The sequence below is a fragment of the Leptonychotes weddellii genome, chromosome 14 (assembly GCF_054177405.1).
Source record: "Leptonychotes weddellii isolate Sample4059 chromosome 14, ASM5417740v2, whole genome shotgun sequence".
Taxonomy (NCBI): Eukaryota; Metazoa; Chordata; class Mammalia; order Carnivora; family Phocidae; genus Leptonychotes; species Leptonychotes weddellii.
The window spans coordinates 50,969,880-50,987,811 of NC_138382.1; the positions used below are offsets into that span (position 1 = coordinate 50,969,880).

General features: G+C 40.4%; 1 protein-coding gene across 1 annotated transcript in view; it reads right to left on the reverse strand.

Annotated features, from left to right (window-relative positions):
• HEMGN (hemogen) overlaps positions 1–17,932 on the reverse strand; it is a 60,589-nt gene that overhangs the window by 2,793 nt on the left and 39,864 nt on the right. The window contains exons 2-4 of the mRNA XM_081803257.1: positions 8,545–8,670; positions 6,718–6,811; positions 674–1,887 (exon numbers count right to left, since the gene is read on the reverse strand). Coding sequence (XP_081659383.1) covers positions 674–1,887; positions 6,718–6,811; positions 8,545–8,623 — 1,387 coding nt within the window. The 5' untranslated portion in view covers positions 8,624–8,670. The remainder of the gene's footprint in view (positions 1–673; positions 1,888–6,717; positions 6,812–8,544; positions 8,671–17,932) is intronic.

The following is a 17,932-nucleotide window of genomic DNA, read 5'->3' on the forward strand; positions in this document are numbered from 1 at the left end:
CGGTATTGTACAAAGGGAATCGAGGTTCTCGCTTAAGTCAAACTGAAGAAAGATCACATTATCTTAAAAGTGTTATGCTTAGGAGAAAGCTTTTCAGGAACAGACATTGAAATAGAGAGGGGTTTTGGCAAACCTGATAAATCCTACAAAAATGAGTTCCTCGGTAACAGGATCATATTTTGTACCTTTATAACTCCCTTGGTACCTTGTACCCTGAACTTACTTGCTTTTAGTTTGCTGGGGAATTTTCATTCTCAAGAAAAACTGTATTCCTGAAGCTTTCTTGTTAATTTAAACTTGATTGTTCTTTAAAATATTTTGTACATAATTCATCTTATGTTGGGTTCATTTCACTTCACTGGCTAAAGCTTCCCAGAACGGAAAGTATGTCAAATACCTACTATACACACTTATATTTTCAATTATTTTCTTTTAATTCTTCATAAATGTGCCAAACAGACATTGGTTGGGGGAAAAACATTTTTTACTTGAAACTAGCTAATGACATTAATGATATCCTTTGCGATAACGGGAGATACTCTACGATTGTTAAAGAAGGCTATAAATCACCACTCTGAGGGAGATGTATCTATGTTAGTGCTCTAATTATAAATGGGGAACAAAACCCCATTAAGTGGCAGTGTCACTGACTTATCCCAATAAAACACCCTACCTCGAGGAAAAGTATAAACATCCTTAGCATCCTCCTGGTGTGCTTGGGGCCCACCTGTTTCTTGGTATGGTTCTGGAAAGTATTCTTCAGGCAGATCCTTATTTTTATATGCCTTAGTAGAAAGATCTTCAGGCCCAGGTGTTTCTTGGTATATTTCAGGTGAACAATCCTCAGGCCCAGGTGTTTCTTGGTATATTTCAGGTGAACAATCCTCAGGCCCAGGTGTTTCTTGGTATATTTCAGGTGAACAATCCTCAGGTCCAGGTGTTTCTTGGTATATTTCAGGTGAACAGTCCTCAGGCCCAGGTGTTTCTTGATATATTTCAGGTGGATATTCCTCAGGAGCAGGCATTTCTTGGACTGTGTTATGAGAGGATGCTTTAGGCACAGCAATTTCTTTATATGTTTCATAAGAGAAGTATTCAGGTTCAACTGTTTCTTGGTGTGTTTTTGTAGAAAGGTCTTTAGGCACATCTATTTCTTCTGTTTTAGGAAAGAAGCTTTCAACCTCAGCCATTCCTTGATCTGGTTCAGAATTATATTCCTCAGGTTCAGCTCTTTTTTGGTATGTTTCAAGAGCATACCCTTTAGGCATACCTGGTTTGGGGAATGCTTCAAGAGAGCATCCTTCCAGGTCAGCTATGTCTTCAGGTGTTTTAGAAGGAAGGACTTTGACTACAGCTGTTTCTTGGCACATTTTAGGAAAGAGGGCTTCAGGTTCAGCCGTATCAGGGCACAATCCGGAAGGATGGTTTTGAAATACAGCTGTTTCTTGGCACATTGTGAGAGAGAGGGCTTCAGGTTCAGCCATATCTGGACACATTTTAGAAGGATGGCCTTGAAGTACAGCCATTTTTTGGCATATTTTAGGAGAGAGGGCTTCAGGTTCAGCCACATCTTGGCATGTTTCAGAAGGATGGTTTTGTACCACTGTTTCTTGTAACTCAGAAGAATTTTCCTGATGTATAATGCTTTCTTGATCCACTGCAGAAAATTGTCTCTCAAGCACAACTTTTTTGGGAGAGGCTACCAGAGACAGCACTTCAGTTATACTCCTAGGCGGTTCAGTTTCTTTCTCCATAGGTGCCAGTGCTTTCTCCATCATGTCCTTTTTAAATTGTGACTGAGGTTCCTCCTTCAGTTCTGTATTTTGTTGTCTCTTTCTGCCTCTTTTATTTCCTTTTCCTGTCCTTCGCCGCTTGTATTTTTTCTCTCTGTGGAAGATCAGAATTAGTGTCAACAACGGGGCTACAGGATTGGAAGAAATGCTTTGCGGTAACAGCCCCAGGTCTCCTGCTGCCTGCCCTGTTGCAAGACCACGAACAAATGGCTTAATCTCTCTAGGCCTCCACCTCCTTGTTTGTAAAATGAAGGAGTAGTGCTAGATGTTCTCCATTGTCAGGAGATGAAATGTCCCTCGGGGACTTTTTGTCTCTGACACCTGGCTCACACAGAATCTTCTTGGTGAGTGTAGAGTGCATGTGTGTGTTTGAGAGCATACACTTAAAGATTGGTTATGGGAAACGTATAACTCATGTTATAAAAGAATAGATTGGCATGCTGGTTTATACAGTAGTCTCTTTGGGTCTAGTCTGTTTGAGTTAGTCCCACTATGCCCTGGGCAAACGGATACAATTGTGTTTCTAGATCTGCAATCCAGGCACAGCTCCTTGTCTGTGCAGCCTGTAGACAGAAGATGTATATCTAATTGCTTATCTAATTCAGCGTCCTGTGTACAGAGTCCTAAATAGCCACGATACATGTCAAATGAGATGTACTGTAAGCTGGGTCAAAAGCTGCAAAACCACTTCTGGAAGTAAAGAAGCCTGGTGGAAAGGCATGAGTGGCCATATTATACCTACTCCAAATTAATAGCTAGATGAAGGATCTAAAAGATAAAAGGATACGCATGGAAATTGCGGCCAATGACAAGTTGTAGGTACTGCCACCATAACCAAATACAGGTGGCTAATGCAGATGGGCTGGGGGCTTGGGGGAGGAAGAGGTACTATAAATAAACATTTCATCATTTTTCTAAACTATTGAAATTCTGTGCCAGGCTACCTGCTCTGTGGAGCCTTTTCTTAGAGATCACAGGCTGAAATGCTCTCCTTGCTCAGGATTTATGATGAGGGTCATGCTTTTAGGTGAGGAACACAGCCTGCCTCAGACTCTCATTACTTCTGGGGGAATATTCTTATAGTAAATATTCGTATTTCTTTTAGCAAACTAGATAAAACCAGTGCTCTTATGTTTCTGCAGTGCTCTTAATTCCTTGCACACTTAAATGGGTACCCTATTCTACTTTTGTTTATGTTTGAAGATTTCCATAGTTAAATTTTTTTTAAAGGTTGCCTCACAAAAACCAGTTTGAAATCAATTTAAAAACTTACATATGTAATAAGACAGTCAAAAATAAGTATTAAAATAATATAGAAGAAAATGTGTAAAAATGATAGGATGACACTTCAGCATTTTAGAGTTTCATTCCAAGTAACAAAGGACACAAGATAATTTATAAAGTCCTTATTGTCAGATTTTTAAAAGATGGTGTATGTGACTTTTTCGGGAAACACTTACTTCATCCTAGATATTAAATCCTAAATAATTTGTTAGGTAGATCTCTATCTGAGGGATTCTGAGTTATGTTCCATGTTCTTCATGGTAGTTTTTCAAAAGATGCAAATATATCTATGTGGCCTAAAATTTAATCCAGACTCTGTCACTGATCAGCTATGTGATCATGGACAAGTCATTTAAACTCTCTGTGCCGTGGTTTCTTCATAGGTAAAATGGAGTAAATGGTATCTGTCCAACTTCAGGTGGTTGTTGAAAGAATTGCATATAATAAGGGCGCCTGGGTAGCTCAGTGGGTTAAGTATCCAGTGCTTGGTTTTGGCTCAGGTCATAATCTCAGGGTCCTGAGATTGAGCCCCATGTTGAGTTCCCTGCTCAGCAGGGAGTCTGCTTCCCCTCATCTGTTCCCCCCACTCATGCACTCTCTCTCTAAAACTAAATAAATTAATTTAAAAAAAAGAATTGCAGGGGCGCCTGGGTGGCTCAGTTGGTTAAGCGACTGCCTTCGGCTCAGGTCATGATCCTGGAGTCCCTGGATCGAGTCACGCATCAGGCTCCCAGCTCAGCGAGGAGCCTGCTTCTCCCTCTAACCCTCCCCCCTCTCATGTACTCTCTCTCTCTCATTCTCGCTCTCTCTAATAAATAAATCTTAAAAAAAAAAAAGAATTGCATATAATAACTTGGATGAATGAATTATTCAACTATAAATTAGTATTCATATCAATACAGGAAGCACAGGGCTTCCTATGAGCCAGGCACTGTTTTGAGCAATTTACTTATTCTGTTATCTCGTATAATCTTCACATCATCCACTTATGAGGCAGATACTATTATTATCTCCATTTTGCAGATGACAAAACCGAGGCACTTTCTTGTTCAAGGCCAATTGGCTAGAAGTGGGGGAGCCACGCTTCAAATCTAGTCATTCTGGCTTTAACAGCCAGGGCTCTCAACCATTACACTCCCCTGCTTCTCTCTGGAACCAATAAGGTTTCACTGTGTGGTATGTTGTAGTAAGAACAGCCCTCAGTATTATAGAGATGTGTCACAAGAGCATGGCCAGCCAGCTGCCAAGAGGCTCACCAAGGTGTCATCTACTTCAGTGACTTTTTCAGCCTTGCCCCCGCCCCAACCCAGCAACCTCAGAAACCCAATTCTATCAGCACACTGAGACTAACTCCATTTATCAGGGATAGAACTCATCAACCAGCTCAGAGAGACTAATATTAAACCTAAAGACCAATTTTTAAGTGAACAGTGAGAAAAGCAGAGTCACATAGCGGAGGATGTTTGGACTAACAGATGAATGTAATTCTTTCTCTGTAGCAAGTATTTGAGAAGCCAAGTAATGATCAGAACATTGCTTGGAGAGTATGGAATTAGGGGAGCTAATAGGATATTCTTCGATAGAGTCACCCGCCACAGGACTCGAGTATAGAAGTTTCTGCTATAACATAATATAACGTAATTCCTGGAAAACCTTTCTTCAAAATCATACACTAAAAGTACAGTGCTTGTGGGGAAAAATAGAGTTAAGGCAAATGACTCAAATCCTGTGCAACTTTTTTTTTATTAAGTAGGCCCAATGCAGGGCTTGAACCCTCAACCCTGAGATCAAGACCTGAGCCAGATCAGAAGTTGGGGGCTTAACCGACTGAGCCATGGAGGCGCCCCCTGTGCAACTTTTTAACACTAACAAAAACAATAATGGGTACCCGGGAGATAAATTGAGTAGCACAGACAGGCAGCTTACCCTGGCTGGAGGCTGCCTGGGGCATAGCAAAAATACACAAAACAACAGTGTAAATGCAGGCTTTCGGCTGCTGAGATCATGCAAATGCTGGTGGTGCTCTGAGCCAGCAGGGCTGCCCTTGGGCTGGGCACAGGGCTTGGGCAAGTGCAACCTACATGTGGAGAGCTGTGCAGGGCCAGTCCTGTCCCCTGGGGAAGGAGCCTTGGAGACAGGCTGAAAAGGACCCTGCTTATGCAGCAGCCAAGCTGAAGGCTTTCCCCTTTCCCACCAAAGGTTTTAATTGCATTCCCTTTTGACTAGGAAAAATCTCGAACCAGTACAACTTCTATATTATACTGACATCATTCTCCTATTTACCAATCATATGTGAGCTGATTGGTGCTGGAGCAGAATAGCTGGTAACTCAGTCCACTGGGGTGATAGGTGCCCTTTCTCCAGAAAAGTGCTAAAACTTCTAGGTTGTACTTTTTTTTAAACGATGCCTGGAAATATGTATACCTATTTTATCTTTGCCATCGAAAGAAACATTTTTGCAGCAATGAAGAAATGCAAATCTAACTGCTGATTTAACAACAACAACAACAATAATAATAATACAAGAGTGTTTAGATGAGTGGTTCTCAACTGGGGGCAATTTTGCCCCTTCAGTACCCCCCTCCCCATGTCCCATGCCAGGAGACATTTGACAATGTCTGGAAACATTTTTGATTGTCACAATGTGGGTGGGGGAGTGCTATTACTTTCTAGCTGCCAGAGATGCTGCTAAACATCTACAATGCACAGAACAGCCTCCCACACAAAGAATTATCCTGCCCACAGCATCAATCGTGCCCAGGTTGAGATACTCTGGCTTAGATGGGTGTTGCACGTTGGCTCCTTGGGCTCCCTATTTCTATCTCCAAGCATCTCCAAGTACCTCTGTTTTCATACTCCTATTCTAAATGGATGCACTTAGAAGCTGCCTCATTTATAATCATGGTCTTGTACTCCCCCCCTGAGATTACATACAGGTGACTTTGCTTGGAGATTTAAAAACTCCTAAACTCTTCCATCACTTATTTCCATGGTTTACTCCATGGAGAGTTAACGCACTCATTCAATTAGGATTTTACTAATTGAAAGCGTGGAAAACTAACTTGAAGTTCTCCTCAAAGTTATCTCCTGCTCCCAAAAAGATGCTTCTATGTTTATATCACCAGAGTAATAGAACACCAGACCTCTCTACAATATAATTCAACTGCCTGGGGCTTTTATTTAAAAAGAACAGGAATAGGGATGCCTAGGTGGCTCAGTCAGTTAAGCATCTGCCTTCAGCTCAGGTCATGATCCCAGGGTTCTGGGATCGAGTCCCACATCAGGCTCCTTGCTCAACAGGGAGCCTGCTTCTCCCTCTGCCTGCCACTCCCCCTGCTTGTGCTCTCTCTCTCTCTCTCTGACAAATAAGTAAATAAAATCTTTTAAAAAAAATAAAAAGAACAGGAATAAAATTCTGTTCCAACCCCTTTACTAGCTACGTACTTTAGGCAAGAGATTTAACCTTTGAAGACTTGGTTCCTTTTTTTTTTTTTTTTTTTTTGTAAAATAGGGATAACAGCTTCCAATTTATGGGATTGTTGGAAAGATAAATATAGTATGTAAAAGCACTCAGCGCTACTTGACCCATAGCATATACTTGACAAATATCAGTTCCTTTTCCCTTGCAATGATACTATACCCAAAATGCCATTGCAAATTTTGCTTCTCTTGTGCTTCAGCTTTTCTTTTTCTGAGTTGCTCTCTGTTTCGCAAATTCCAAGTTCCAATGACTTCTGTAGGATCAAAATGGAAGTTAGAGGATGCGTGATAAATTGTGGCATTTATCAGCAAGAGTCCTATGGCAGAGTGGTAGAACCCCTATACTAGGTGTCTGTTTTGTTCCTAGCTTTGGGGGGACAAGGACCATATCTTATTTATCCTTGCACCTCCAAAGAACGCCTAGCAACAAACATTCAGTAAACATTTTTAAACGAAAGGGTCAGTACGTAAGTGTGCTATCAACCCATTAATTTCTTCAAAATAATTTTACATATTATAGTAACATAAAAGAAAAAAATTAGCCATGTTCTGCCATCCTTAACATTATAACCCATTTTCATTTTATTTCTCATACCCATCTAGCCCATATATTACACAAATTTGTAATGATAGCATACTATATATCATTATTAATCTAACATTATGTCAGATATATTTTCTATGAGATAGTCCTTATAACTTTAATCAAGTTGATGTATTCCTGTTTGCCCAGTCATTCCACTTGTATTGGTTGTTGCCAATTTTAAGGGTTTTTTGTGTTTTTTTTGCCATTGTAGATCAAATTATAATAAGAATATTCATGCATACAGCTTTTTTCCTTTTGAATTTTTTTCCTTAGGATGATGTTTCTCCAAGTTCTTTGGAAAGTTATCAAAAAAAAGGTTCTGTTGACTTTTTGTTTTTTTGTGAAAAGTTAATGGGTCTTCTTAGAGCCTGTAAAGTGATTACAAACTTGCACTGAGATCCCCAAGAGCCAGAGCATGCCCTTGGACCACAGCATCTTTTGTTCTTAGGACAGAAGTTCTTATGGTGAACTTAGATGGAAGAATATTATACCTTTATTTTTACCTATGTCTAATTAAATTTCCTTCAATTATGAATGTAGGTGACAAACCACAGCAATTTTTGTGCAGTAAGTGACTTTGTCACCAAAAGAAATCAGATTTTTTTCATATTACAATACAGTTGTTTCAGATACCTTAAAATATAATTTATTTGAGATAATATATTTGATTTGATACAATGGTTTTAGACCCACCTTAATATAATCTTGTTATTTAATACATCCGTAAATAAGCATATATATTGTTGTATCACAATTTTTCATTTTGATAACTGTATCATACAGTTGTTTCCTTTGGAATCCTATCAATGTATTTATGTATTTAAATTTATGTATTTAAAATATTTATTTTAAAAAGGGGTCTAAAGGTTCATCAGAATGCCAAAGGGATCCATGGCACAAAAAAGTTTTAAAAACTGTCTCAAGGCCTAGGGTTCTGCAAAAAACGTTTTGAGAAATGCCACTTTAGGACAGAATCAAAACTAAGATTAGTGAGTCAAAAGAATAAGCGACTATTACAGATGTGGTAATAGGTGGACCAGATCTCTTTCCAAAAATCATACCAAATTTACATTACCATAGAAGTATAAGTGTGTACTTGTTTTACCACAACCATCCAATACTGGGTATTTTCATTTTCTTTCACTTGAATATATTATTAATAATTTACTTGCTATCTCCTTGTGTTTCTCTGGCTTACTAGAATCAATGCACTAGAAGTCACCTCAGAAGGTATACAACCCCAATCCTTCCCATCTAAGGTTATGTGAACATACTCAATTATGTCCTTTTTTGGAGCCAGATTCATAAAAATTAGGAAAATAATCACAGCCTCAGTTCTTCCCAACAGTCACTAAGACATCTGAGTGGCCACTAGAGACCTCTCAAGATCTCTTTCATTACCTGGAACATGGTTCTCTTCTTGATGAGGATTAGGTGTCTGATGGAGTTTCAAGTGGGATTGGTCCTTTCCCAAATCCATCTTGCTGTAATACCTTCCTGCTGTTTGGTCTGACTTCCACAAGTAACCTTTTTAAAAATATCAAAAGCACCTAACAGTTAAACACACACAGACACACAGGCACACAAATTTACTTGTCACTTAACTTCCCGCCTAAAAGTTTTATCTGGTTGGACCACAGCTGTTGGCTACTTCTACTTTCTTTATCACACTGCACAGGTATGAGTAGGGGGCATGATTGGTCCTACTATCCTCATCCTGTAGCATAGTTGCGAATTATAGAGGGAGCCCCATGGCCACAGCCTGGCATGGCATAGCCTCTGGTAGAACAGCCATTTATTTCTGTCTGCCAAAAAGTACCTGAGTCTGATGGCCCTTTTTCCATATGGAAGTGACATAGTGTAGAAAGAACCCTAGGTCTAGGACCTAACCGGTCCATGTCCTAGAATAAGTCACCTCCCCTTTCTGTGACTCTTTCTTCATTTGCAAGGTGGGTAAATAATTCCTGACTTGCCCACCTCACACAGTTCTTGTGAAAAAGTGAAAATAATGAATGTGAACATTATGAAGATGTGAAATTAATCTTACATGATTTTCCTGCATATGGCATTCTTTTTACCTTGATCTGTTGCAAAATAATGAAAAGTCTTGCCGTAGATGCTGTGATATTTAGATGATAGACCCAAAGAACTAAATTAGGAATTCAAAGCAAATCTGAACCGTTTTCTGCTCACCTGATCATTGTCCAATGACTCAAAATAACTAGTGAAATCCACTGTTACTTGTCCAGGAAAGATCAGAAAGAATTTCTTAATGAAAATATGACCATGTTATGCCACAGAAATTAAGTTGAAACCAGAGGAATTACCCCATTCCCAGTTGGTCACCCCACTTGAGAAGGCAGGGAGGCACAGAGGACCATGACTGTTCAAGTAGGGAAGGACCACTGAACACACCTTGATCTGAGCAGCCCATCTGTGAGAAATGCAGGATTAACAGTATTCTAGAGCCATAGATTGCATTGAAGAGAGTTTGAACTCCAGTGTTGCTTAGGCAGGTTAGATAGCCTAGGGGGGCCAATTGACCTATCTACACATGGGGACAATATCGGTATCTATCTCCTGGTGTTATTGGATTGGGCAGATTAAATCAAATAATCTGTATAAAACATTTTATATGTGCCTGGCATATTGAACTTGCTTAACAAGTATTAGCTGCTTTTATTAATAATAAAAATATAGTAACCAGATTTTGGTAAACCAAGTCATGGGGTTTTCTTTTTTTAGACTTTATTATTTATTTATTTATTTGAGAGAGAGAGAGAGCACAAGTGGGCTGAGGGTTAGAGGGAGAAGCAGACTCCCTGCTGAGCAGGGAGCCTGATGCGGGACTCGATCCCAGGACCCTGAGATCTTCGACTGGAGTCAAAATCAGACAGTCAACTGACTGAGCCACCCAGGCATCCCCCAAGTCATAGTTTTAAATGCACTAAAGAAATGCAGGAAATCTGAAAAGAATCCTTTATAAAGAGAAAACCTTTAAAATGTGACTAGGTGCCCCCTACTTCTCTAGACTAGTAAGGCATTAGAAGTAGAAGGGCCCCCAAAACCATCTAGTTCCCTCCCCGCATTTTATATAGAGATAAACTGAGAGCCAAGGAGAGGTATGATTTACCTGCCCCAAATTTTCTTACTTATTGTCAACAGCACCTCTTACTGATTATAAGACAGGTTATCTCTTCAGGCTTGATCTTGCCTGGGTATGAAAATGTATGTGTAGTGTGAATGGATGAGAGAAGCAAGTTTTTCAAACACTGGAAAATATTGAAAATTACATAACAAACACCCATATACCCAGCACCCAGACTTAATGTGATTTTCAGTCACCAGATCCTAATGCTTTAGCTTTAAGTTTCTCAGTTCTCCAGTCTTTCCCATAAGAAAAGATCTAAAAACTCATAACCTCAGAGACTCTCTCTTCAAAGGAGTCCTGGAGGGAATGGAAGGTGTAATTTGCAATTTGCCTCTTGACAATTTTTGGATTTTCAGATATAGGGTTTAAAGAAATCAAGTATAAATTCAAAAATTTTAAAGTAATATGTTGGCTAACTGAATAAAAAATTAAAAAAAAAATTTAAAGTGGTAGTGTTTATCATTTAAACTGGTATTTCAAATATTGGTCCCTTTATTTGATGTTTTAATTCGTACTGGTTGTTTCTTATGATAGCTCAATAAAATAACCTCATAAAATATCTCTGGGGTACCTTACAGAAGATGCAGAAGTACTTTTTTTTTTTATGTTAATCACCATACATTACGTCATTAGTTTTTGATGTAGTGTTCCATGATTCATTGTTTGCGTATAACACCCAGTGCTCCATGCGCAGAAGTACTTCTTAATTAGAATGATCCTTACTCAGGGCTAATTACATTCAGTTCAATGATTCGGCAAACCTTAGGGAATGGCACGTACTGTGCCAAATGTTGACCAAGACTGTCAGGACGCAAAGACCAACAGATGTGGTCCCTGAATTCTGGGCACCATATGCTCAAGATAGACATACACATCTTTATTGTAAGGAAATAATAGATACGTTAGCCTGCTGCAGGCTTCCTAAGTTGATTCCACTCCTGCCTCATGTTCCCTTTATCTAGAAGCAGAATGTGGAGGGACTATGAGAGGGCGGGGTCTCAAGTTAACAGTAGTAGGGCCAATATTGGGTGGAGGGGGCCAGTGGAGGGACTTTGGAGCAAACTAGATTGGAAGTTGAGCAAGGTGTCTTTGATGTGATAAGCAGGCCAGAGCAGGAACTTGTCTGGGACAGAAGTAGCCACACAGTAAGTTCAAAAGCCATAGTTCATTGTTCCTTCTCTCTGTAGAAAACTCTGGAGTCATTACCAGAATGTGAGATGTTAGCCATTAAAGGCTGGATATTTTTTAACAAATGCTGCCTGGTTCTAGAGTTATTGGCATATAAACACACGTGAAACCTCTCTCTAAGCGTCAAACTCTTAGGGGGTAGTCACCTCTCCTGACTCACCTTTCCATCCCCACAGTGTAATCTAGTGAGAGGCTGTCACAGGAGCCCCCCATAAATGCCCACACTCCTATATGCGGGGCATGCAGCCTGTGAAAGTACTTTGTACACTCAGAGGACCTGACCTGGCTATGACTTAATAATAGTAATCCCATTGTCTGTTCCAGAACTCTGCCTACGGTCATTCACTGCACCGTCCTATGTGCTGGAGATATGGCAGCTAAAAGACAAAAGCCCCTGCCCGTACAGTCTACAGTCTAATGCGGAGAGAGAAACATTAAGCAAATTTTTAAAAAATATATCAGATGGTGATGAGTGTTTTGGAGAAAATTGAGCAGGGAACAATAGGCTAAGGAATGAGGGGAAGGTCGATGCTGGTTACTATTTAAATAGGGTGGTCAAGGAAGGCTTGATGGATAGCGTGACAGTTGAGCAGAACTGAAGGAGGGGCCAGCCAGGCTGATAGCTGGGAGGGCATTCCAGGCAAAGAGACATGGGCAAATGGCCTGCAGTGGTAGGAAATAGGTTCAGAGGGGTAAGTTTGTTGCATCTTGTAGGGATTTCTACTCTGATTGAGATGGATAGTCATGGGATGGTTTTGAAGAGAAGACTGATATGATCTGACTTATATATTTAAAGGATTATTCTGACTACTGTGTGGAAAATAGACTCAGCAATGGAGGAGGCGGCGGCGGAAGCAGGGAGACCAGTTAGAAGGGTCTTGCAATAATCCAAGTGAGCTGTGATTAAGCCTTGAACTGTGACGGGAGTGGTGGAGAAGTGGTCAGATTCTGGAGTAGCTTCCAAGTTGGATATGGAGTGAGAGATAGTCAAAGACTAAGACAAGGGTTTTGGTCTGAGCAACTGGAAGGATGGAGTTACCATTAATACATGAGGAAGGCTGGGAGGAGCAGGCTTGCAGGAGATGAGGAGTTTAGTTTGGGACATGCTAACGGATTAGGGAGGAAACAACAAAGGAACAGCCAGTGAAGCAGAGGAAAACCAGAAAAGTATAGTGTCCCAGAAGCCACGTGGAAAAGATGTTTCAAGGAGAAAGGAGTGATCAATTGTGTCAAATTTTACTAATAGGTAGAGTAGAAGAAGGATTGAGGGTTGTCTATTTCCTAACAATTCAATTAATTATAGATTGGAGCCCAGAGAGGTCATATAGGCAGGACGAAGCTACATGATTTGCAGGGCTCAGTGCACAATGAAGATGCACAGCTCCTCCTACAAAAATTAAGAATTTCAAGTCAAGGGGCACCAGGGTGGCTCAGTCAGTTAAGCGTCTGACTTCAGCTTAGGTCATGATCTGAGGGTCCTGGGATTGAGCCCCATGTCAGGCTCCACACTCAGCAGGGAGTCTGCTTGTCCCTCTGCCCCTCCTCTTGCTCATGCACTCTCTCAAAAAAAATAAAAATAAAAATAAACTCTTAAAAAAAAGAATTTCAAGCCAACCACAGCAGAAAATTAAACCCAGCACAGGGCGCTCCCTACTTGCACAAGTCTTTCACTGGATCCTTGCAGCAGACATAAAATAACTATTATCATTTTTCAGATCAAGATACTGGTGCTGAGTATCGAGTGATTTTGGGTCACAGAGCTAGAGTAAATCTGGAACCTGGGCCTTCAGCCTCCCAGTCTGGTTTTCTTCCTACAAGACCAAACCAGTTATTGAGGGAGAGAATGGCTTTTCTACCTCCTGACCCGTCTGGAGCAAGTTTAAATATTGAGGGCTTGTTCATGCATTTCAGAGGGCTGAATGAACCAGGCAGGTGTGGGAGGGAAGGAAACATGGCTAAGAGCTTCTGCCCTAGGGCTCTTATGATGGGGGTGAGCAGGGCACACAGGATACTTTTATCCCATCAAAAACATGATCTGACACAAGTGCTCCAAAGCTAATGTAGTTTTAGGCTATACTGATAATTATAGAGCCCCCACACCAGGGGGAGATCAGAGTCCTGCTACACTGTGGTTTGTCATGCCATACCTAGAGCATCATACTGTGAGGACCATGTGATTGATATTTGAGAATGTGTACGAAAAAGAGCAAAGGGTATGTAGCTGTACCATTTCCCGGCTGTGTAATTTGGGGCGAAATCGCTCAGTTCTTTCTAATCCTGGGCTTCTTCACTTGTAAAACAGGAAAAGTAAAACCTCACAGGGATTCTGCGAGAATGAAAGCGGTCATGAGAGCCTTTTGTAGAATGAAAAGCCCTGTGCGGATAGGAGGTCCTAAACTTGGGCGGTGTTCATAGGTACTGTTGGAGTGGTCTAATGATGCACAGAGGCATTTTCCTAGAGTGCATTTGGGCACAAAAGTCAAGAAAGGGAAGATATCGTGCACTTATTTTTCTTAGTGTTCCTTCCTTGCTAAAATACTTTTCCAAAGCTTTTGAGTTCTTTTCAAAGAGCGGATCAAACTTTGTTTTCCTAAGGGGAGAGGGAGAGTTTCTGGTTTCCCTCTCTCACGGTCTGTGGATGCGTGATAAATGAGTTCTGTCTCTGCTAAAGCAGATGCTGCTGGACTCCTAGTGATAACATGGTCTATGGCTTTAGAACAGCGGCAACCTGCCTTTCAATCTAGTTTGTTGCAAATATCCTCCTCTGGCCTCCTCCACCAATGTTTCTTTCTACTTCTTACTGTATAGCCAAATAGGCATCTCCGGATGAACTGTGAGTGGTCGTTCATCTGGGGAAGAACAATTCTGCTCCCACCTTGAGCCGCCATCACATCTCTATCCTTTCTTTTCCCAACTTCTTGAACTCCTACCGTACTCAGTTGACCTCCTTTTCCCCCACACCCCTTCTTCCTTCCTTCACACCTGCAGTCTAGTTTTTCTTTCCACATATTGTTCTCTCATCAGCGATACCTAGAGGCCAAGTCCAGTGGCCCCTCCGCAGTTCTCTCTCTCTCTGAGACTCACTCATGACCCCTCCCAGCACTTCCACCCCCCTTGAAGCCTGCTCTGGCTCTTGGCATCTGTGGGGATATGTTCTTCACCTCTCTCCCTCTTCCTCATCCTTCCTCACAGGCTTCTCTTTCACTTCCCTCGATGTGGGAGGTATTTCCCAAGGATGACTCCCGGATCTTTTCTCTGTATACTCCCACCCTTCCTAGATGGTTGATCCCCTGTATACCTTTAGTTATTACCTCTGTGCAGATATCTTCTAAATAAATATCAGTCTGAGTTCTAAGCTCACGTTTTCAAGAGTCTCTTGGATATCATTCATTACAGAATATCCCACTGCACCTCCAACTTAGCATAGCAAAAAGCAAATCTATCTGTCCCCTAAGGCCACTCTCCTCTGTGGTTTCTTTCTGTTAGAACAGTAGCGCCATGCTCCTGGTCATCTAGTTGGAAACCTTCACAGTTGTCTTGGCCTCTGCCTCCTCACTGCTTCTCACATCCAGATGGACACAGTTCTATGAGTTTCTTCTTCCCAGTGTCCCACATGTTCATTCCCTCTTATCCTCCCCCATGCTACCAGCCCAGAGAGGGACCTCAACTTCTCATTGGAAATACTGGAAAAGATTCCTAGGTGGTTTATCTGTTTCCCTTTTCCCTCACCATCCCCAGAGTGTCCTGCACAAACAGCTAGAACATTCCCCTTATGGCTGACTCTGAACTGGTCATTACCATGTGTAGAATACTGTATAGTCTCAGTAATACTTGCAGTCTAAAGACTAAATTTCTCAGCCTGGCCTTTAAAGCCAACTTTCCAATCTTCCCTCCCATTACTTCCCTGAAAATATCCAATATTCTAATTAAACAGTGCCATTTGTCTTCCCTGTTTGCCCTTGGCTCTCTCTGACACCCACAGTACCTTTATTCACACCTCCTGGCTGTTCAGTGCTCTTTCCTTGTGTCTGCCCATCCAGGTAGTGAGTGCCTCCATCACAAAGCCTTTGTTGATGATGATTATGATGATGATGATTATGATGATGATGATGATGATATATTAGCCACTTTACAAACACATAATAGGTACCTGATATATACATACATTATCCCATTTAGTCTGTCCAACTAATATTATCCATACTTCACTGATAAGGACATTATTGGTTTAAAGAGATTAGGTTATATCCCAAGATCACATAAGCTCATTAGTGCCAGAGTTAGGGCTCAAAACCAAGGCCGTCTGTCTCTAAAGTTCAGATTTCACCATTCTGTTCTACTTCCTCTTCCTACCTAGAAGTGATCTCTCCCTTCCAAGCTATAATCACACTTAATTTGAGCTTCTTGTATGGTAAATATCACATAATATTTTTAATTTTATTGTTCACATGTATATATCTTTTCTACACTATTCATTTGGCAAACATGTAATGAACATTTATTGCCAACATCTTCACTGAGAATTGGTGACAGAGAGAAGAATCAAACAAGAGTCCTTTCCCCCAAGAAACTCAGTCTGATTGAGGGCAAGAGATAACAAGTAAATCTGAATTAGAATATAACACAGTGTGGTAATTTTAATATTGATATTTCCAAATGTTCTGAGAGTAGAGGTGGAGTACTAATTCTACTGCCATAGAAGCGGAAAGATAAGGATATTACATTGTGCACACCATGGCTATAATTTTCATTTGTAACTGCCATGGAATGAATCTGCACTGGTCAACAAGTAGAATTGGGAAAATGAAGAGGTTTTATAGGTATGTAATAGTGTCTTGGGATTTTTTTCACTTTATAATGGTAGGGTTTCTCCCCTTTTATTCATTTCACAAAAATAATCATAATAATAACAAATGTTTATTGAGCACCTGCTTACCATACCCCAGGCACACTTCTAAGCATTTTACATATAATTCATTTAGTCTCTGCAACATCCTTTAAGGTAAGTAAGTATTGATATCCTTGTTTTATAGATGAAGAAACTGAAGGACAGGCATTGACCCTTTGCCATAAATCACCCACCTAGTAAGTGGCACAGCTGGGTGGTTTGGATATAGAAGATCATATACTTAATCTCCTTGTTCTCTTACCTCTTAATTCTACTTCTTTCATATGTAATAAAATAAGATAGCAATATATTTTCTTTTCCAATCCCCTCCCTCTCCTGGCTTCCCCTTTTTCCTCTCCCTTATACTTCCCCTCTTTTGGCCATTTGTTGACTCTTTATTCTACCCAAAACAATGCAGGGTGTTGGGGATACAAAGTAAAAAACAAAAACAAAAACAAAAACAGCATACATAGAACAGCAAGAGAACACGGATGAGGGACACTAGCTAAGATGGAAAGAGAGGGACTTCTTTGAATAGATGATCTTGAGCTTAGTTTTGAAGGGTGAATAGGAATTAACTATTGCGACGCAGCAAAGCTAAGAGCAATAAACACAGGCTCTGGCGTCAGATCTAAGGTCATTCCCATCAGGTTGTGTGCAACCTAGGGAAAGTTATTTAAAATCTCCCGGCCTTCATCTCCTTGTATATGGAATGGGCATCATAACACCTACCTCTCATGACTACTATGGAAATTTAAAATGATGAATTATGGAAACCATCCAGCTCACAACCAACCTTAATGTGCTGGCTGTTATTATAATTGTTCATAATCTAATAATAAGTGAAACAGAACCACTAAATAGGAAAGCTGAGCAAGGCAGTAGAGTCATTTTCTAGGTAAGAAAGCGGAGATCCAGAGGGAGGCCAGTGTCACACAGGCTTAGTGGCAGTTAGAACTGGAATCTGGATCCTTTAAGAGTTCTACCATTTTCCCTTCACTTTTCTGGTATTCTGAACTCTCCTGTCTACAAGTCAATCTATTTCATTCCCTCGTTTAATGAGTATTTTCCAAACTTTCCAATTGTTTACATTCCCTATTTGTGACTTTTGCCACATTCTTGTAATAACGTCTTCTATATTATTATGTACTTAATATTTTTTCCTCAAATAAACTTATTTTACTGAAAGTATTTCAAACATTTTTTTTTTAAGTAGGCTCCAGGCCCACTGTGGAGCCAAATGCAGGGCTTGAACTCACCATTCTGAGATCAAGACCTGAGTTGAGATCAAGAGTCGGATTTTTACTAAAAGTATTTCAAATGGAAATATTGTATCACCATTGTAAACAGAAAACCAATCACAGGCTTGTGCTATAATAAATTATATTTCATCTAAGGCACATTAAAATAAATACCAAACTATTTTTTAAATTTTATTATGTTATGTTAGTCACCATACAATACATCATTAGTTTTTGATGTGGTGATCCACGATCCATTGTTTTCGTATAACACCCAGTGCTCCATGCAGAATGTGCCCTCCTCAATACCCACCACCAGGC